The sequence below is a fragment of the Saccostrea echinata genome, unplaced genomic scaffold, assembly GCF_033153115.1.
Source record: "Saccostrea echinata isolate AGI-Se365-2 ecotype Australia unplaced genomic scaffold, CSIRO_AGI_Sech_v1 ptg000009l, whole genome shotgun sequence".
Taxonomy (NCBI): Eukaryota; Metazoa; Mollusca; class Bivalvia; order Ostreida; family Ostreidae; genus Saccostrea; species Saccostrea echinata.
In genome coordinates, this window is record NW_026889758.1 from 14,752,966 (window position 1) to 14,776,170 (window position 23,205).

General features: G+C 34.4%; 1 protein-coding gene across 1 annotated transcript in view; it reads right to left on the minus strand.

Moving 5' to 3' along the window:
* Positions 1 to 3,437: 3,437 nt before the first annotated feature.
* Positions 3,438 to 23,205, minus strand: part of LOC133181841 (organic cation transporter protein-like) — a 40,258-nt gene continuing 20,490 nt past the window's right edge. The window contains exons 2-10 of the mRNA XM_061316467.1: positions 17,486 to 17,681; positions 10,196 to 10,299; positions 9,691 to 9,845; positions 9,427 to 9,595; positions 9,042 to 9,263; positions 8,679 to 8,902; positions 8,248 to 8,429; positions 4,049 to 4,206; positions 3,438 to 3,814 (exon numbers count right to left, since the gene is read on the minus strand). Coding sequence (XP_061172451.1) covers positions 3,751 to 3,814; positions 4,049 to 4,206; positions 8,248 to 8,429; positions 8,679 to 8,902; positions 9,042 to 9,263; positions 9,427 to 9,595; positions 9,691 to 9,845; positions 10,196 to 10,299; positions 17,486 to 17,681 — 1,474 coding nt within the window. The 3' untranslated portion in view covers positions 3,438 to 3,750. The remainder of the gene's footprint in view (positions 3,815 to 4,048; positions 4,207 to 8,247; positions 8,430 to 8,678; positions 8,903 to 9,041; positions 9,264 to 9,426; positions 9,596 to 9,690; positions 9,846 to 10,195; positions 10,300 to 17,485; positions 17,682 to 23,205) is intronic.

Below are 23,205 nucleotides of genomic sequence, written 5' to 3' on the forward strand. Positions count from 1 at the left end.
AACATTAAACCACTTTAAAAACGACCAAATTTAGGGAGCCCCGATCTTTTAACTGGCGAAAGAATTTCATAATTATTATGAATTCTCTCGATGATTACGCCAGACGATGGGTCAAATATAAAAAAAGACGTTGACACTTTGTATAAAAAAATATAAGAATAGAAAAAAGTATAAAGTGGGTGTTGAAATCTCGTGTTAAGCGATTGAGGAAAATTGAAAAAAAGAATTAAATAAATTACACAATCAATATGTATAATCAATATGTACTGGTCCCAGCTGACAAAGCAGATAACAATAGTCTTTGTTTGTAAGGCTTATTATTACAGTTGCATTTTTGAGGAACTTGGTTACACGTACTTCCCATTCTAAGGAGGTACTAGTAATTCTTCAGAATCATGTATAAAATATTATTTTTATATTCCCAACAACCAAATTGAATTTGATTTACCATACCTATACCGGATTCCTAGACGTCATTAAAATCCTTACAGAGCGTGTCCTGGTGAATGTTCTACGAAGCCTCTTTCTTTTCTCCTCACGAAAATATTAACAGCAGTGAAGGAGAAACTTCAGAAGTATTGTACAAAAACATATTGGTGTTAATCAGATTTGAAAAATCCAAAGAATTTCTACAAAATTTATAAGGAAACAATTTTGCCAAAATCAATAGCAGCAAAACGTACGACTTTTTGACGCTTTATACAACCATTTCCTACGATAAAGAAAAAGGTACAGTTTGGGATTTATTGCGCCCTTAAAATTTAATGTTTTCAAAAAGTTATAAAATTGGCTTAATTGTGAGTTGAGTATATAATGTGATACATCATGAAAGAATATGGCAAGAAGGAGGACTATTCTGGAAATATGACGTTATTATCTTGGTTACGTTTCTAAGTTTTAAACAGAAAAAAAGACTCATTTCAGGGATTATTCCCCCTAAGAAAACAATGTCCACAGCCATGCCCACTTCAGTATTCGGATATGTTGTGTAAAATCCTATAATCTTTTTGGGCGATGCATGTGTTATATATTATCTGAAAGAAAATTCCACTGAAAATTGATATCTTCTGCAACTTTTTAGGAAAATATAGAAAAATGCACACGTTCATGACGTCACAATTAGCATTTAGGAGGTCATATGAAACTATTAATATATTCTTACTGCATAGAATTCCTATGATTTAGAAGGGATGAATTTTAATTTCTTACATCACTTCCATACTTAAGAAAAATACACAGCCAGATTTGTAATGAAACTGTACCTTGTTCTTAAGTCATACATAACTGTTTCTTCAATAAATATGGATTTGTAAATTTGCCTATCTTGTCGTTGGTTTCATATTTAGATGTTTTACTTGAGAAAGACATTGATGGCAAACTCAAAACTAAACTGTATGATAAATGTGATGACTTCAACTTTTCTATCGTCAACTTTCCTATGTAGCAATGTACCATTATCACATGCATATGGGGTTATGTCTCCTAGTTGATTCGATACGCAAAAACGTGTTCTACGTACAAACAATAAAAGCCAGGCAGGCTATTGAAAAATTCGTTGATGACTAGAGTACTAGTGTGTAGAAATAGACAAAGTAATTTTTAGGTAACCCATCATAAGGTATTAATTCAGAAATACGTGTTTTTATTGGGGAAAAAAGTTATCTACGAGGGGTTATCAAAAAGTTCGTGGACTGATGCGATAGAATTAATACTATGTAGTCTGTGCTTACAAAATTTATGAAAAACATAAATCAACAAATGTTTAAGAAATGTTGAAAATTTTAACTTGATACGTTGATAATTTGCCAAATTATTCTAAAATAAAAAAGACATTATATGATCACCCGGCGCTGTCGCCGTTTAGTTTCATGACGTCCGACAATGTCATTGTTTCTCAATATCCACTCCGTCTACCTTATACACTTATCTTGATGTGATTACCTGCATGGAATTTAGTAAGGACGTAAGTCCGTCTTGTTTATGTGACTTTATAATGTCATGAACAGCTGCTTTCAATGCATATAATATTGTAAATGTATCTATACATAAGGAAAGATCCTCACTTGATTATACCAGAATACTTAGCTTGATGGAGTTCAATTTCTACCACACATGATCAACGTCACTTTTCGACGTGACTGATTTTTGACACCCTCACTACAAATTGACTTTAACTGTGCATCTTTCATCTCTCTGAATCTTTTCGGCTATTTAAAACGAGTACTCTGTGTGTGTTTTATTTTTCTGTAGCCCGTTTAAACATTCCCCAGGTCTGATACCAGTTTTTCCAGGTGCGAATCTTTAAAGAATGTTGGAAACAGAAACCCCTCCCCCTTTTTGACGTCATTTTTGAACCCTTAATTGTTTGTACACTCCATATAAATTTACGATAAAATTTCATAGAATATACAGAATGGGGTAAAAATTGCAAATTTTACGGAACAACTGTGTTGTACCACATGCCTGGATTAACCGGATTTTTTGACGACAAATGCTCATATCAAAAGAGTTTTTCTCAGTTACACTCAGGTAGAAGAAACGTCATATTTGAGGTTGCGCCGCTTGGACATACCATTGCTTACAAAAACAATAACAATTTATTAAAAAATAAAACTTATGATTTATTGTTTATTCTATCGATAGAAAAGATGATGCTAACTAAATGTGTTAAAATTCATTGATGTACCTAAAGCGGTTTTAATTTTATGGCGCTAGTCCACGAACTTTTTGATAACCCCTCGTATGCCTTTAATTTATCGTAAGGAATGGCTGTATAAAGTGTTGAAAAGTCATACGTTTTGGTGTTAGTAATTTTGAGCAAAAGTTTTGTGATTTGTGATTTCAAATTTAGTTACTTCAGGGCTTTTAGAATCCATATATGATTTATACCACTTTTTCAGTAAGTCGTAGACTGGTCACGGTAACCAAGTGGTAGGGCGTCCGTTTCGTGATCGGGAGGCCCGGTTCGATTTCCGTTCGCCGCGCCGCGTCAAACCTAAGACGTAAACAAATGTAGTGTCATGGGTCTTTCGGATGAGATCTTAAAAACCGAAATCCCTTGTCGTGGTGGGTGTTGGTACGATAAAGAACCCTGACTGCTCAATATAGCCCTTCACCGGTAGATGGTGCCGTCTCTGTACGAGTTAAAAATCAACCAATCAAGAAGTTGTAGCATTGTTCGTCTGAAGTTTCCCCTTCATAGCAGTTAATATTTCTTGCGAAAAGTAGAGGCAGAGAATTGTCATAACATATACTGAACCCTGCAAATTATGTTTGTTAAGGTTTTTGTGACGTTTTGCAATCCAGTATAGGTATAGTAAATCAAATTCATTTCAATTGACTGAACGTTAAAGTACATTTGTATTTCAAACTGAATGCTGATTTTGAAGAATTTCACCCATTGAAAAAGAAGCATGAAATATGAAGATAACAAATGGTAATCATGCTCAAAAGTTCATTTTAACAAAACAAACTGTGAGCAGAGCAAACTCGGACTTATAAGAACATCAGAGCATGTCGACCGGTCACACCTGCCTTGTGCTCTTTGTCATGATCGGGTAAACGTAGAAATCAGTCATCAGTTCAGTACGAAAATGATCTAGCCTATCAATTTGTATGAAAGACAAACACAGGCATATTAAAAAGGTCCAAGTTGTACTTTCATTGTATAATCTTGGTTATATAAAGTATCATGGAGAGCAAGGAGATCTTGTTAAACTATTGTAGAAAGTTATGAACTGAGATGAGTCTTCATAACGGGGATGTTTCACTCCAGCCGCTTGTGTCCTCTGAACAAACATTGTCGTTATCATATCTATAACGGGAAAAAATAAACATAGCAATATATAATTGTAAATATAGTCTAAGATTTTAATGTTTGTGAGTAAATATTTATATTTAGATTTTAATGTTTGTATATATATATATATATATATATATATATATATATATATATATATATATATATATATATATATATATATATATATATATATATATATATATATATATATATATTACAAGATAAGGAGGACCACAGGTTACACACTTGTCAATTTTAAGAGCATCCTCATGCTGAGCATCTTTCACGCTCTCCAAAAGTTTACGCCCCCTTGTCTCAGGCAGTTTGATTGACATCACAGCTACAATAATGGTGGATCCTCCAAATATGATCAGTGGAAGTGCTTCCCCAAATGTTCCATCAGCCTACATACACATTAAATACACATTAAAGCATACTTTACACATTAAAATATTTTTTTCTCTCGTTCTGCCCTCTCACCCTATGTTTATTTGATTTCTTGTGTACCGATATAAACAGGAAATTATTCTAAGTAATTTTTTTTCATTTTCAATTAAAATGTTAATATATTACGGTATTTCATATTTTATGTTTCTTTTTAAATCAGAACAGGATATAAGATGTGTACTTTCAGGTTTATACAGTTTTTTCAGAACCTTACCGATAATGACAAACTTATTTTTAGGAGACCAATCAATTTCGAGATTGAGGGACTATGTATTGACAAATAAACACATAAAACACTTGGATCTACACTCAAATATGTCACGATGCTTTTAATGAAATGAAACAAATGAATGTGACCAAAAACTGAGCCGTTAATAAAATAAAAAAAAATGATCTTTAAATTGTACATAATTGTTTCCGTATCATTAACCCCACTTAACAGGTTTTAGGAGAGAGTATACAATAAATGTTCGACCACCTCTGTAGACAAAATAAAGACATCATAGGGAAATGTTTTCATGTAATGACATGTGTTAATAAAAAATTAATTTAAGGAGAATCAATTGACATTTATGGGTGCATTATATGCTCTTATGCTTGCTCAATATAAGTCAAGTGGTAGTACTATGAAAACCCTACTATATATTATGTATCAATTCTGGTCTATATTTTGAGCTTGGACAATTTTAAAAGTATTTTTCATATGTTCCTATGTTAAAACCTTGTACCCATATTTTGTTCCAACAATTTCGAGTCATGATTTAAAAACCCTTTAAATCTGTACTTTTTGAAAAGTTCTTTCTTACGCGCCGTCATGTCTACCCCATTGTCACCATTTGTTTTTGTGATCAGCCTAAGCCAATCATATTAAACAAGCATTCTGAGAGTATTGCATTAGCAATACTAGTCCCCTACCGGCAAGTGTAAACTGGTCCCCGTTAAAATTGAAAATGCCATAATTCTGTCAAAAATCAATGAAGCGGAACGAAATTCAAACTTGATCTGTAACTCATCAAGGTAAAGTCACGTACCTCAATATCTGCAAGCGTTTAGAAAAAAAGTGCGGAAAACCAAGTGGGACAGACTGCCAGACAGACAGAGGGACAGACAGACAGCTAGACAGACGGAAAAGGACAGACAGAGAGACGGACGGACAGACTCAGAGGAAACCTATAGTTCCCTCCGGTTTCACCGGTAGGGGACTAATAACACGAGACATCACCGGCAAATGTAGCCACAGGCGTGTACATGACACGACGGACTTTTTTGTTCACTATGCCAAAACAGCTTCTTACTAGGTACTGTCAGCGTAGTTTTTTTTTTAAATGCATTAACTTTGTGATGCCAACATTTATACTGTTAGACATGGTATGTAACACGTTTTCGATATATGCCCAAGAATTTCCGAAAATTGTAAAAATATACCTTTTATTATTAGAGAAAGTTAATTCATTCATTGGTGTTTCGAGAAAAAACTCTTACTTTACTTTTTAGGGGAAAGTGACTAAATTCGTTTGTGATCTGCGCTACATATGCCATTTCTTCTTCGTAACTTACGTTCTCTTTTAACAAAACTGAATCTCCTTCACAATAATATGCTTTTGAGGATGATTTACTGATTTTCGTAGCGTAGTTTTGGTAAAGTTGTAAAATGTGAAAAGGTAAAGATCTGACAGGATTCTGAAATGTCAGTGATAGCGTTGAGGGGAGGTTTCAACAATATAAGATGGATCTGACAGGATTCTCATACAGGTCGATGATAGCGTTGAGGGGGAGGTTTTGACATTATAAAATGTATCTGACAGGATTCTCATACAGGTCGATGATAGCCTTGAGGGGGAGGTTTCGACATTATATAACGGATCTGACAGGATTCTGAAATAGGTCAGTGATAGCATTGAGGGTAGGTTTCGACATTATAAAATGGATCTGACAGGATTCTGAAATAGGTCAGTGATAGCGTTGAGGGGGAGGTTTCGACATTATAAAATGGATCTGATAGGATTCTGAAATAGGTCAGTGATAGCGTTGAGGGGAGGTTTCGACATTATAAAATGGATCTGATAGGATTCTGAAATAGGTCAGTGATAGCATTGAGGGTAGGTTTCGACATTATAAAATGGATCTGACAGGATTCTGAAATAGGTCAGTGATAGCGTTGAGGGGGAGGTTTCGACATTATAAAATGGATCTGACAGGATTCTGAAATAGGTCAGTGATAGCGTTGAGGGGGAGGTTTCGACATTATAAAATGGATCTGATAGGATTCTGAAATAGGTCAGTGATAGCGTTGAGGGGAGGTTTCGACAATACATTGGATCTGACAGGATTCTGATTACAGGTCGGTGATAGCGTTGAGGGGAGGTTTCGACATTATAAAATGGATCTGACAGGACTCTGATTAGAGGGCGGTGATAGTGATGAGGGGAGGTTTTGACATTATATTAGATCTGACAGGATTCTGATTACAGGTCGGTGATAGCGTTGAGGGGAGGTTTCGACATTATATTAGATCTGACAGGATTCTGATTACAGGTCGGTGATGGCGTTGAGGGGAGGTTTCGACATTATATTAGATCTGACAGGATTCTGATTACAGGTCGGTGATAGCGTTGAGGGGAGGTTTTGACATTACATTGGATCTGACAGGATTCTGATTACAGGTCGGTGATAGCGTTGAGGGGAGGTTTCGACATTATATAATGGATCTGACAGGACTCTGATTAGAGGGCGGTGATAGTGATGAGGGGAAGTTTTGACATTATATTAGATCTGACAGGATTCTGATTACAGGTCGGCGATAGTGATGAGGGGAGGTTTTGACATTATATAATGGATCTGACAGGATTCTGATTACAGGTCGGCGATAGTGATGAGGGGAGGTTTTGACATTATATAATGGATCTGACAGGATTCTGATTACAGGTCGGCGATAGTGATGAGGGGAGGTTTCGACAACACATTAGATCTGACAGGATTTTGATAAACGTCGGTGAAAGCGTTGAGGGGAGGTTTCCTTATTAATATGGATCTGACGGGATTTGATACAGATCAGTGGGTTAAAATTGAACGCATAAAATAAGCTTAAATTCTGAATCATTAATGTATAGTCTATCCAAAGGCACCAAAAATCACGTTTTGCAACATACAAAAAAAATCTCAAACTAGGTTCGATGAAGGAAATCCCCCCCCCCCCCCCCAGACTTTATGCTATGAAACACTTTCTGGGATTCAAGTAGTGTATTGAGACAACAGCACAATTTTATCATTACGATAATGACTGCCACTTTGGACAGGGATTCATCATTATTCATGATTTGTCATCAATGATATAATGGCGTGACATATTTTCTAAATCGACTTGGAAGTCTACACGCGGAGGATTTCTTCAAATAACGACTACTCCCTCGTGTGCATCATGGTCGATTCCAAAATTTTGTATTTCCGCTTGGATAAATTGTGTCATACTGGTTTGCAACAAGTTTTTGTATCAAATACTATAAGATAAAGCTTCAGTGGAAATTACAAAACTTAAATATCTTATGAAATTACCTTTAAAAATAATTTGCTATTGCCAAAACTAGGGGGTGGAACCCTTATAAGGGACAAACTTCGATTGTTACAGTATAAGTGGAATTTTTAGCGAGACGGAAATTTACCGATTTATCCCTCAAAAATGGTATTTATTTTTAGCGAGAAGTAATTCTAGCGATTTTATAATGTCAAGAACGATAGCTATAACAACCGATACAGTATAAATTGTTAGAGATGTTCAATTTAAGTGATCTCAAAACCCTCGCTAATGTTGCCAAAATTGAATCCTCGCTAAAAATTCTGCTTATGCGTTATATCATATCACAATATCTGTGAAAAAATCTTCGTTCAAAAGTGTGTTCAGAATAGCCTTTTAAAATTTTGGGAATGTAACTGGTTTACACTAAAATATGCAACAGTAATGAATTTCTACGTAGGTAAGACAAGCTCGCAATCATACTAACAAAGTGGTAAATATAAGGAGAGATAGTAGCCCCCAGCCTCGCTCCAACTCCACAGAAACCAAGAACGAAGCTTCGAACGACAGTAGGGAACAGCTCTCCTGTGTAAATGTAGATTTCACCAAACGCTGCCGATATCCCAAACTTGCCCACCATCGCAAAAGCGACTAAAAGCCATGTCAAAGCTAGAAAGAAAGTCAATAAAATGTGGGCTACCTGAAAAACAACAGCTCCATATGCACAGGTTAAAGCACTTTGGCAACATTACAAAGCGTATGATTCACATGGCAATGACAAAACATGTTAAAAAAATCTATTTTATGAGATGAATGTTTAAAATAAATTATATGATATGGGTTATTCAATAAATGGTTATGGCAGTTTTTTTTACATACTTGTATCATTTCAAAATGGGTTGAAAGTAAAATACTTACAGGAATCGAAGAAAAGAGCTGGTAAAATGGAAAGCAAACATCCGAATCCGCTACCAAACATCACTACAAGGTGCATCGGTTTTCTGCCAGTTTTATTCATCAGAAAACACAACGAATACCCCATAGCTTCCACTGTCACGCCGATAGCAAAGTTAATGAACAAGTTCCCAGCAAGTTTTCCCATGTTCAAGGTAAGCCCATAGTAGATAAAGGAGATCACAAACCTAGAAAGAGAACAGAATTCCGTAAAGGACACTTAACTGTTAAAAAAATCAAACTACTCAATGTTTCTTCTGTGTTTATTGATGTGAGAATGGGTTCTAAATTTATTTTATATACATGTACATAAAAAGCATTTTGTACCAGTTAGAAAGCATTATGGTGGAACGAAACATCAGTTTTCGAGATTTGAGAAGTTCCTTAAGAATTTTTAGAATCCCTTCATCATTTCTGATCTTTACGCCTGAAAGGTCTTTGTTGAATTCAACATGGTTTGCTTTGGCGACATTTCGCAAAATTTTCAAGGCCTCTTTGTATCTCTTTCTAGAAACCAGCCAGCGAGGGGACTCTGGCAGCACTTTAGGCCTAAAACGTACAACACAATGTCATCTTATTGCATAGAAAGATATCCTAAAATTACAGATTTAAGGGAGAGTGTTTTAAACCCCTACCTCTCTCTCTTTCTCTCCGGATCGATCGATAAATAAAATTAATTCAATGCACGAAGCTATGGTGTACTGATACTTACCACCAATATAACAGTGGTATGGCCATAGGGACAGCTAGCGTAAATTGTAACCATTTCCAGTCCCGGATTAAAAACCCCAGTAAGAGCAATATAAACTCGCCCAGACAATACACTAGAAGTATGCAGGTGCCCGCTAAAATACGGTTCTTTGGTCCAACAAACTCCATGCCTGTTACAAATTTGCCTTATAGATATTATCTGATGTAAAAGGTATATAGGTTAATAATTTATATTTTGAACATCAAAAGGTAAGAAAATGCCCACCTATGATAAAAGAAGCCATATATAGACAGTTCCCACAAAATCCATCAAAGAATCGACATACGGAGAACATATAAATGTTGATGGAGAATGGCATAGCTATGTTGGCAATGAAGGTTAGGGTTGTACTTACACAAACCATGTATCGACGGCCCACTCTGCAGAAAACAAACCTTCACACATCATAATACATGTACAATGTATATCGTATTGCATCCCTACATTCTTTTTAAGAAAAACAGTAGGCTTTTATAAATGTGGTTTAAAAAGCAAACCCTGAGTTTTGGAATTCTTGTTCGTAATGTAATACTGATTTTAACTCTCAGTTCTCAATAGATTCTGAAAATTACATTTAAAACAGATACTGAAGCAGTTAAGAAGTTAAGAAAGAATCTAACTCGCATGTACCTGAATCTAAAATATAAATTCACAAGCATTTACATCAACTGTCTCAGTCTCGGAGTGATAAAGTGTCTGCAAGAACTTGTTACCTCTTCAAGTCACTTACATGTCTCCGAGAGGAACAAACACAATAGTTGACACAACGGTACCAATAAAATACGCCATCACTGCATGGGAACGCATCAGTTTCTTGTCACAAACCAGGTTAAACTAAATGTAAAATGTGCCTGCTTTAATGTTTGATATTTAAAATGAACCTGTACTAAATGAAAATAAAAGAAATAAAATAAAATATCATTAAGTTTTCTGACAATTTTGAACTCAATACACACAATCAGATAACCAATCAAATTACTGAGAGTTCTGAATCAAGGTAACGTCTTCCTGTAAAATGTGATGCTGTAAAATGTGATATCCGTCCCGAATGTAACTGGTATATGCAAAAGCTTATATCGATGAGAAACCCTAATGAAAACCACTGGAGAGCAAAACAAACAAACAACCAAACAAAAAAAGACACACACACAGACACACACAAACAAAAAAAATGCATTTTGTTACTTACTATAAAAATAGTATCTGATATGTATGTTTAAACAAACTTCTCATGTGTCATGTATCTTTGAAATACCAGCAGACAACATTTATCACTGATAGAGCTAGCATTTATTTCAATCATAATACCCTCTCCTTGATATCTTCCCTCAAAGCAGGCTCATTTAGACATTTTTTCAACTGAATTGAAATTTTATTTAATCATGTGAAGCATTCTAGACACAAAATACCTTCAGATCTGTAGCTCATTAGTCAAAAAAAGGGGGCAATCAGGTTACTACAGTTCCATGTATTCATCGTTGCGCACAAAAAATGTACATTATTTGAGAGTTAATTCTCCGTTTTTCAGTAGTCATATCAAAATATTACAAACCATTTGTTCCTAAATTACTCTTTAACTATATACTTTCAAACCCTAAACAGTCGCGACTGACCTCAGTCGAAAAAAAAATGGGTAGCAACTGTTCCTTCGCCAAGCGCTTGGCACTTTGAAGTGAAAGTTGCGGGTCCTCCGGATGAGACCTTAAAAACCGAGGCCCCGTTTTACGGTAGACGTTGGCACGATAAAGAACCCTCACTGCTCAATGGCCCTGAGCGCCGAGTAAAGGTCTAAATTTGAAGCCCTTCACCGGTACCGGGGATATATGGTGATGTCTCTATATGAGTGAAAAATTTTTGTGCCAGAATATAAAACTTCTTTATTTGCCTTTTTTGCTGCCTTGTGGATGGTGAGAAAATTCAACCCAGTATTGTTTGGCAAGTTCATATTCATTATGACTTAGATCAGGTTATTTTTTGACTCGTAATTAGACAGATCTTATTTCAATTGGAGTAAGTCCAAAGAGTAATGATTTCCAACGCTGCTTTAAACATCTTATGTTAAAAAATACAGTGAGCGAGGTCCGTCAATACGACTCCTAAATCACAAATGCATAATAAATCGGGTGAATATTTACTCTAGGTATTTTTGATTTATTGTATGTTTGTTAACGTGCCATTTGAGAATTTTTCGTTTATGTAAAGACGTCAACAACTTTAAGGTGAAGTGCCACAAATTTTGCCATATGCATGGTGCTTAACTTATGCTCGTAGCAGTGAGGGATCTTTGTTGTGTCAACGTTTAGATTCAAAGTTTGTAGCTGCAAGGTTTCACTCGATGGGAAATTATTGATACAACTATCAAAATACTTTGCAATACATTTGAAACGCCACTTTCAGGTGTTATACTTGCTGTTAATCCTCTTTTTGGAATATTTCACTTAACACACCTTTATTGAAATAAATGCGTCCGCCACAAGCGCATCTGTGACTGAAGATTAATAGATTTTAAAAATAAAAATATTATTTACAATGACCCAACATTTAGGGAGACACCACTTTTCCCCAATTTTTTCCACAATTTTGTTGGTTGTATTTAAAAAAAAAATACTAGTATTAATATTACATGAATAATCTTCATTGCTAGCACCCCTCGGGCGCTTACATATATTTTAGACATTTTTTATTGGAATGTGAACGCTCGATTTACTATAAATCGCTCTGGAAGCACATACGAGATCTCGAACAAAATTTGCACAAATCATACCATTGACCTTTCGTAAAACTTTGAATTTCTAAGCAAAACATTTTCTTCATACAAAATTTTCTCTGCTAATTTGATTGGGTGTAAAGAATTTTAATATCCATTAAATGATTTCTATCTTTATATTTCTTTATATACCAAAAATTTTTCTCATTAAAGTAATACTGGGTAGTACTGAAAGTTTTCAATTACTCAAGAAAAAAGGTGAAATTTGAATGAAAGTATCAAGAAAAAGGTTTGAAAATATTATTCATGTATTCATTGGATAACCCTTGATGTAATTTACATTACTTAATACATTTAAATGATTAATTTCAATCAAAGAAATGGTGTTTCAAATCTTGCGTATGGGTGATTTAAATGAAGAAGCCATGAGTTTTCTTTATGAAGTAAACAATGTGATTCAATTTGCTTGATATTTTTTTATTAAATTTATTAAAAACTATGAAATTAGATGATTGGATGAAAGATTTACATTATGTGAAGCTTTGAGATTAGCTAGCTAGCTAGATAGATAGATAAATAGATAGATAGAGAGAGAGAGAGATAGAAAGATAGAGAGAGAGATAGAAAGATAGATATATAACATATGAAAATATCAAATGTCCAATCTTTTAAAATGTTCAAATACATGAATTTTCACCGCTCAGGTATCGCCATTAAAATGCTCAAATCAAAGATAAACCAATCCTCAAGACGTTTTATGTCTCCTAGTTAATTCGACACGCAAGAGCATGCTCTACGTACGATCAATTTTTAAAACGAGGCAAGCTATTAACCAACAAGTTGATGAAACAAGGATATCAACAGTCTCGTTTTAAGTCATCATTTTGCAAGTTATATGGTCAATACAATGACCTTATCAGCAAATACAATCTATCATTAGGTCAAATGCTGACTGATGTTTTTCATACTAATTGCTTGGCCATTATTTATACACTGAAATTTCTACGGATTTTTCGGTTTACCCGATCATGACAAGGAGCACACTGAGGGTGTGAGCGGTCGACAGGGGATGCTTACTCATCCAAGGCACCTGATCCCGCCTATGACGTTTTTTGGAGGTCCTTGTTTGCTCTGCTCCCGATTTGTATTGTTTAAATGGACTGTGAGCTTGAATGCTATTTGATATCTCCATATTTCACGTTCTTTATACATGTTCTACTGGTAAAATACAAGGAAATTCATTTTCGCTGCTCTTTCGTAAAATGTTCAACTTAAAGACAACTCATTCATAAGATTTGATTTTACATGTCAAGAAATAGTTTCAAGGTATATTTTGAAAATAAATTTTAACTGATTTTTTTTTGGCCCAATTGTCTTTTATTCAAACTTCCTTACATTGTCAATACCATGAAGAATAATCAAAGGTATTTATTTAAAATGTTACAAAATTATATTTCCAAAGATTTTTTTCTTTGTCAATTAACAACTTTTCTCTTAAATTAAAATTGACCCAGCAATTCATTACATGAACTTTTCTAAGTTTGATAATTTTTTATTATTTGATAAAATTCACATTCTATATACACTTGTTTTATTATGGGGGATAGATTCAATGAGTGCTGCGGAGATTGAACGTCTTAATTTTCTCTTTTGTTCAAACTTTTATTAAACATTCTGGCAGATTCACATGTTAGGATTAGTATTAATGAAAATATATTTATTTATATATACATGTATATACAAAATTATATGTATGATTCTTTAAAATGCATTGATTTGTAAATTTCACAAATATTGAATATTTTGAATGTACGTAATTAACTGTGACCTTATTTAATCTTTGTAATTTACATGTAGGGAGAGGGTGTAATAAGTTTCTAGAACTTGTGCCCAATCCCTTTGTTATTAGAAATACAATAAAATATGTTCAAACCAAAGTAATGAATAAATGTATACACATTTTTAAGCATCTACGCATGCTCGTACCCCCGTTTAGGGGTTTGGTTTTCATATTTCCCGTTTACCTCCGATTGGGGGTTCGGCCAGACTAATAATTGTTTACATACTATCAACCTACATGTATCTCTGATTTGAACCTTGCTTTCTATTGTACCACATGTTCACGTAAAAAGTGGTTAATTTTCTGAAGAGTGAAGATAAGAAATTGCAGATGGTAGTGATTAGAGGGGGCGCCATTGTAGCTGGAGGACAGCATACGAGGCTAACTTACGTCACCTCCAATTTAAATTCTCTATTTATTTTTGTCAGTGTCTTTAAATTAGTAAAATATGAGACAGATTAGGCCAAGGGAAGAGAATATATTTTATTATGCCCCCGGATCGAAAGATCCCGGGGGTATATTGTTTTTTGTCCTGTCTGTCTGTTTGTCTCTCTGTTTATCTGTTTGTCTGTCTGTCTGTTGTCAACTTTAACCTTGCCCATAACTTTTGATTGGTTGGAGCTATGGCTTTCATATTTCACATGTGTATTCCTTGTGACAAGACCTTTCTTTGGGTACCATCATATTTGACCTTTTGACCTTGACCTTGGAGTTTGACCCACTTTTGCAAAATTTTATGAGACTTTAACCTTGGCCATAACTTCTGAACAGTTGGTGCTTGGGGTTTCAAACTTCACATGTGTATTCCTTGTGACAAGACCTTCCTCTGGATATCAACCTCTTTGACCTTTTGACGTTGACCTATGAGTTTGACCTACTTTTGAAAAACTTTAACCTTGGCCATAACTTTTGAACGGTTAGAGATAGGGCTTTCATACTTCACATATGTAATCCTTGTGATAAGACCTTCCTTTGGTTACCAACCACTTTGACCTGTTGACCTTGACCTAGGAGTTTGACCTACTTTTGAAAAACTTTAACCTTGGCCATAACTTTTGAACGGTTAGAGCTAGGGCTTTCATACTTCACATGTCTATTCCTTGTGACAAGACCTTCCTTTGGATATCAACCTCTTTGACCTTTTGACCTTAACCTATGAGTTTGACCTACTTTTGAAAAACTTTAACCTTGGCCATAACTTTTGAACGGTTAGAGATAGGGCTTTCATACTTCACATATATAATCTTTGTGACAAGACCTTCCTTTGGATATCAACCACTTTGGCCTTTTGACCTTAACCTATGAGTTTGACCTACTTTTGAAAAACTTTAACCTTGGCCGTAACTTTTGAACGGTTAGAGCTAGGGCTTTCATACTTCACATATGTAATCCTTGTGACAAGACCTTCTTTTGGATACCAACCACTTTGACCTGCTGACCTTGACCTAGGAGTTTGACCTACTTTTGAAAAACTTTAACCTTGGCCGTAACTTTTGAATGATTGATGCTAGGGCTTTCATACTTCACATATGTAATCCTTGTGACATTACCTTTTTTTGGATACCAACCACTTTGACCTTGACATTGGAGTTTGACCTACTTTCGAAAAACTTTAACCTTGTCCATAACTTTTGAATGGTTGGTGCTAGGGCTTTCATACTTCACATATGTAATCCTTGTGACAAGACCTTCCTTTGGATACCAACAACTTTGACCTTGACCTTGATGTTTTACTTACTTTTAAAAAACTTTAGCATTCGCCCTAACTTTTGAACAGTTGCAGCTGGGGCTTTCAAATTTAACATTTTTTATCTTTTGGCCTGGATTTTGACTTGCATTTGAGAAACTTTAACCTTCGCCATAAGCTGCCATACGGGGGCATCAGTGTTTCACAAACACATTTGATTTTGACCTAGAATCTTAGACTAAGACCTCTATGGAGTGTGAGCAAAAATGCTTCAATGGGCAGGAAATATATATGCCAGACTAAGACTTTACTCAAAGATTTGTCTCGACCTTAACAACGATCTAGAAATTTGATTCAAGGTACCTGCACATCCTTTACCCGATGACGATGGACAAATAGGAAAAATATACCCATATATTTCACCCTAGACAATGATTTTACACAGTGAACTGTGTTGGCCTTTTACATAGATACGTGGATCATTCCCTTTGCACAATCTCAACCCACTGTTGGTAAAATACAGGTCGGCCAAAAAAGAAAGAAATATATTCCGGGCAAATTGACTGATCATTTTATGATCGTTATATATCACCCTTAGAGCAGGGCCCGAAATGTGTGATATAGGAGATAGGGCAAGAGTCATTCATAAATATTTTTTGTTGTTTATGAATGAATGTAAAGGATGACTGCACTTAACGCCTGTTTTTGGGTCTTTTTCGGTTGCTTCTGTTGCTTTTATATCTAAACTTTATTTCATTTTTGTATGTTTATGAAAGAATCCTGTCAATTTGGAACCAAATTTAAATCTTAAAATGATTTTAGACTGTGATACAATAAAATGATTCAATGTTTTTTGTCCTTAGTGCTTTCAAAATATAGTGAATTTACACTTACCTGCCCTTGAATGAACATTAGATATGCATAAGAGGTGGAGCTAACATTGTAAATATGGGTCTAAAATTAGACTTGATAAATAACAATGACATGTTTGAAAAAAAGAATGTGGTCAATCTTTCCAATCTCCCTCTCCATTCTGTATGGCACAAATACACTTCTGACAAAGGTTTCAAAACGAAGCTAACAATATGAGCACGTCAATGTAATTAAAGCAGATTGTATATCCATGCCAGATGACTTAACGTATTCGAACACAATGTCCTAGTTAGCACAAAACATGCTACCTTACAAGTCACGTGACGGAATTTAGTATTCACAGAGTTACCTGAGGTAGGACATCACGTGGTGAATTATAATATTCAACATGTCGCAATCCTTGTTTACAACACAGAGAGCGAATGTAAGAAGAAGCAGTTTTTTCTCTTTTTAACCATGAGCGCATGTTTGTCTATTAATCTCCTTTTGACACATTATTATCTATGCAAATATACAACTATTGTGAAACGGAGAACAATAGACAAACATGCGCTGACTACGTATAAAGTCAGTAAAAAAGTGGGCGTCCTCATTATCGTACGGAGATTCAAGAAATTGTGATGACCCCTGCCTTTGAAAACAGATTCGAACTTCGTAAATACACACTTTTATTATAAACGTAATTACATAAAGTTGTAGATTGGATGTTGGCCATTCTTGCAATGAAAAGAAAAATGCTTGTTTTGAAAGTTTATTTTGTCGCAGATTTCGCATATCCTTAAGTGCAGTCATCCTTTGGTCGCTCTGAAAGAGTGGATGAAATCCGGCCTAATTATTTGCGATTTTTGATGTTACTTGTATTTTTAGCAAAAACCTTACCATAAAATCTAAATAATTTAAGCGTCACTCCTACCTGTGAATTGACTGTACTTTGGAACATAGATGTGTCGTACACCCAGTCGTTGCACGTTTCCAGAGAGCCGTTAGAAACCACCATGCACTCCTCATAGTCACCGTCTAGCTTTCTTGGTATTGTCAAGTTGATTAACTGCTGGTGATTTTCACTTTGTATTTTATAAGTGTCGTTGTCTAAACCAGGGATTCTACATCTGTAATAGAATATCTTTTCATATCATTATCAAAATTTAAATAACAATCTTAAACTAAATTTTCTTATCCCATAAAACTCCAATTTTTTTTCGGAAAATTTAATTCCAATTATTATTGATGACATAAAAATGTCGCGCTTTCAACATCCCAGGGACAAAAACGGCGCTTTCCTGGAATATTTGTCTACTGGTCACATAATCTTCATCTGTTAAAAAAAAATAGATCCTTCACAATACCCTCAGAATCGCTTAATCTCATGAAGTTGCTCAGATCTTTTTAATTAACGCATCCGTAGAGTGCCACAACGACAACTAATATTTGATTAGGGTTCAGTAAGGGTTTTTTATTCAAAAACTATTCATCCCTCCCGTAAGGGATACAAAACTGAGATGGTCTATTATGTCAGATACGGGACTGAGAATCGGTGCTTTGCACCTCGTCCCAGTCCCGTATCTGTCATATAAACCGTCTTGTATCCCTTACGGATTTGCCACTAAAAAGTGAGTTCCTTGAAAGGTTTTTGAATTGTATTTTAAAGGTGCTTAGACACAGATTTGAAGCTAATGTTTTCTCAAATTTTCTGTATAATATCACGACTTATATATTGCAATAGCATTTCGCACGAAAATATAATTAAAAACTTATGTTATCTAGAAATTATTAGAAGTACGAATTCCTAGACGAGTTTGATTAACACGTCATTGCACTTTCACAAATTTTATCTTTATCCTTAATATTTAAGAAAAGAAGCGATTTTGTTGTGTATTAATGAAAAACATTACATCTATAATTCAGAAAATTCAGAGTAGAAATGTGCGAAAGCAAACCCTCTCACTAATATCGTTAGCCCGTGCTCAGTGTTGTGTACAGAGTTTAACAAATTAAATACACCCGTGAAACGTAAACTGTTTTTGTACACAGGGCACGAGCTCTGTTATTGTTAATGTATACGATTCACCGGGTGTGTTCAATTGTTAAAGTCTGCACACACCACTGAGCACGGATTGACAATACTGTGAGTGGGTTTTGCTTTCGAACATTTCTACTCTGAATTTTCTGGATTATAGTTCTAATATTTTTCATTAATACACAACAAAATTGCCACTTTTCTTAAGTATTAAGAATAAAATCAAAATTTGTGAAAGTGCAAGGATGTGTCAATCAAACGCGTCCAGAAATTTGAAGTTAATAACTTCGAGATGAAATAAGATTTTTATTTTATTTTAGTATGAAATGCTATAGCAACATATAAGTCATGAAATATACAGAAAAAGTGAGAAAATATTAACTTCAAATCTGTGTCCAAGCACCTTTAAGAAATATTAAGACAAGAACTTGAAATAATTTTTCTTCCGCCTAGGAATTACACGTGCGAGGACAATGGTGATTATGTGATACCTAGTTGTACTTAGTTTTATTTTATTTTAATTAATGCTTTATATATTTTATTTCAGGAATTTCATTCATTTATTCATCCACACATTTACAAAGGCGCTGCGCATTACTAATATATATATATATATATATATATATATATATATATATATATATATATATATATATATATATATATATATATATATATATATATATATATATATATATATATATACTAGTGTGTATATATATATATATATATATATATATATATATATATATATATATATATATATATATATATATATATATATATATATATATATATATATATATATATATAGTTATTTATTTATATATGTTTAAAATCATAAACATTTCTATTTAAATAATGGTTTAAGCCAAAGACTATGGGTTAAGGTAGATTTAAGGATTAGCTAGTCAATTTATAAATAAGGGTGTTGTCTATTATCATAAATTCCATTGGTCAGTTGGCATTAAGAGCAGCAGCAAAAGCAAGAACAAAGCATGGTAAGTATTATGATCGCAAGGTAAGATGTGCTAATTTACAACCAGTTGACCGAGTTTTAGTGAAAATTGTGGCTTTTTACGGTAAGCAAAAGATTGCGGATAGATGGGAGGAAGAGGCATACATAATCGTCAAACAACCAAACCCTGACATTCCGGTTTATAAAGTATAAAGAGAAGATGGCCTTGGAAGAACAAGAACTCTACATTGCAATATATTATGTTGCTAATAGGATGCATGGACCCAGACCAGCAGCAGATTGTTCCAGAAAATCCAAAATCCAAACCAAGATTAAAGAAAGCACAACCAACACAGGAGAAGGAAGAAAACAACAAAGAAACTGTTACAGAAGTAAAGGAGAATGCAGATCTTAGCGATTCTGGGGAGGAATATTATTTACAGGTACCGGTTTTGTTGAGTAGGATTTCCCCCATAGCCAGCTTTCCCCCCAGAAATTGTACTCTAGAGTAGGATCTCCCCCCGAGGGGAAATCTCACACCAGAGCCAAATTTCCCCCTCTTTCTTTCTCAGAGTAGGATATCCCTCCTCGTTATAGAGTCAATATAAACCACAGCCGCAATATTTTGTGAAAAAAAAACGAGAAACTGATTTTTATATGGTAAATGAGTGTTTTTCGGCTTATATACTGTTCAGTTGTAGTACGACTTTTCTAAGCGCATGGAGGGTGTTGCAGAAACTCGTGATTATTCCCTAAATCGAGCAGGACACTTAAATACCCACGACGCATGAATAGTTATCTCTAAATATCGATAATGCTACGTAGATGGCTTTATTTATACAGCTTGTTGTGACGAAACATTTCACATTTTATGTTAAACATTATGCATAGTTTTTCCTAAACATCATTCTGAAAGATGTATTGTAAAAAGCATGCGTTAATATTTTTCAAATGTGTCCAATAATTAAGCTATTGATGCAATATCCAAGAAATTCCATTGAGTCATTTCTATTTGGTTGTTTCAAGTCAAATCTGAGCCACTAATTAACAGAACAATAATGAAACGAAATGAATATGAATAAATTATTTAAAATGATAGTACTTTAGATTTTTTAAGACATTGCCACTAAATAATAACATTAAATGTATGTCTTATTAGTTTTAGATGACAGTATCAAAGAAAACAATTTAATTCTGCATGCATTTACAATATTACCCATCAATTGTCTGACATTCTCTCCCTCTCTCTTTCTCTCTCAAGAGAGTTTTTACATTGTACTTTCATTATAGTGTATAAGAAAAAATATATATATATACCAGCCATTCCAGAATTCGAACCCATTCTCAGGTAAAAGGAATATTCGCATAGAGTCCACACGCTTTACCACTAGACCATCTCCGACACTGAATAATCGTGTGCTATTTTATGTACACACTTTGTATTTTGGGTGAATAATAATTTTTCTTCGATTTTTGTGATTTTCAAAAATATGCCTCTTTCAAAAATCGGAAATGGCAGATTTGAAGAAAACTCCTTTCTCTTTATGCGTATATCAAATGCATTTTGTTTCAAGGAGGCAATTTTTCAGAACAATGGGGATTCCCTATTTGAAAAACAGAAAACTTGACTTATTTTGCTATGTGACTAACTTACACTTCATTTAATGGCAAATTGGTAGTCGATATGCATTTTGCAAATATTGTTCTACATTGTGCTGTATATACTGTTGTATCTGAAAAAAAAAATAAGACTGTTTTCTGTTACTTAAAATTTTTCTTTTAAACTGCTACAGCTTTAGGGAAAATAACAAAAGAACTGCAACACCCTCTTTCCAATCAGGAGTTTAAACCCGAATATTTAGCTTTTAAAAAGAATGTAAAACTCCTCAGATTCGATGTCTTAACACTTCTAATGGCATAGCGGTACTTGTATGTGTCACATATTTTTAATGTGCAGTAACATCAAGGCTATCTAAAGTTTACAGATGTTTTCGAAGAATTTCATTTATATATACCTTTTACTTCTTGTATGTTGCTTGAATCCAATGTAAAAAGAATGAGTTAGTATCTCGTTAAAACGAATTAATTATTTCATAACGAGTTAGTTATCTATTTATAACCAGATCTTTATCTCGTTAAAATTATATAACTATCTAGTTATAACGAGGAGATAGTTATCTCTTTATATTACATTTTCAGGTAAATTAGTTGGATCTGATTCGTCGAGAAATATTCGTTTAAAAACACTATTACGCGCTGAATAAGTAAGCCACGCCCTCCAGCGTAGCAACAGTTAACACTGCTTGACGACGGGTGATATTCCAGCTGCGCCTCATTTGACAATGGTTTTCTTGGGGTGAAAATTTTGCAATACATGCAGTATAATAACAAGTTTGTTATCTCGTTAAAACAAAATATTTAGAGTTCTTGTTTTTAGCATTTGTATGAGAAATTATGGAATGAAAATTACAAAAGTTTTAAATCGATTTCGAATTAATAATTATCATTCGAACATTTGATAAATGGCTGGGGTAAAAATAAATTATGATAAAGTCTTAAGCTGTCTTGCTGTCAGTAATCATATTTTGTTAGGAGTTAAAGAGAACACATTAAAGCATTAATCTGCATAACATTATCACTGTTAAAAAATTGTGAACAAGGAGATATTTTTCTTGGACTTTAATTTTTTTTTTTTTAAAATAATAAAAGAAGAATAAGATTTTAATGCTTTAAAAAAATTGGTTGGACGGTTGATAAGAGAAAATGATAATAAAATTTACATTTTTTGTATTTTTCAATACATCTGGTCACCATTTTGAAGAAGGGACACTTGTAACAATTTGTCGCCCCGCCCCCATCCCCCCTCATAAGTACAGTCATTATATTTTAGTGGGGGGAAATTGGCTCTGGGGGAAATCGCACTCTACAACTACTACACAGGGTAGGATTTTCCCCGGAAAATTGAATCTGGTGTGGAATTTCCGTAGGGAAATCCTACTCCAGAGTAATTTTTCCGTGGGGAAATCTTACTCTAGAGCCTATATTCCGGGGAGGGGGGGGGGAATCCTACTCTAGAGCCAGTTTTCCGGAGGGGATTTTAGAGGGGAAAGCCTACTGTGCAAGACCGGTACCAAGGAATAGTAATGCCCTAAAAGATACTGAATACAGAATCAGGGGAGAGAGATCTGGAGATAGAGCAGAAGATAGAGGAAAAGAAGCCAGACCAAACCCCGGGAAATCCCTACTCCCCAGACAGAGGAGGTTGGTTGACGTAGAGTCAGGAAACGAAGAACAAAGACCTTAAAGAAGATATGCAAGGCAGATCAACATCAACATGGTGAAGTTACAATGTAAAAAATAAAAAGTTCTTTAAATATTAGTATAAAAAAAAAACTAAACTAAAAAAAGAAAAACAATAACTATTGAATAATGTTCAATAAAACCTAATGAAGGATTACAGCTTTGTATAATGAATTTTGGTAAAACTTTTATGTAAGTCCAGTAGAAGTCCAGTGATAGCAAGAAAGAAAAACGAACAAGTTCTATCTAAAATCTGTTGGAAAATGCATCACTTAGAGCCAATTTTTATAACATTTTCTCGGGGGATCCCCCCCCCCCAAACCCTTCGGGCCTCAAAAACCCCTTACACGAACTTCTG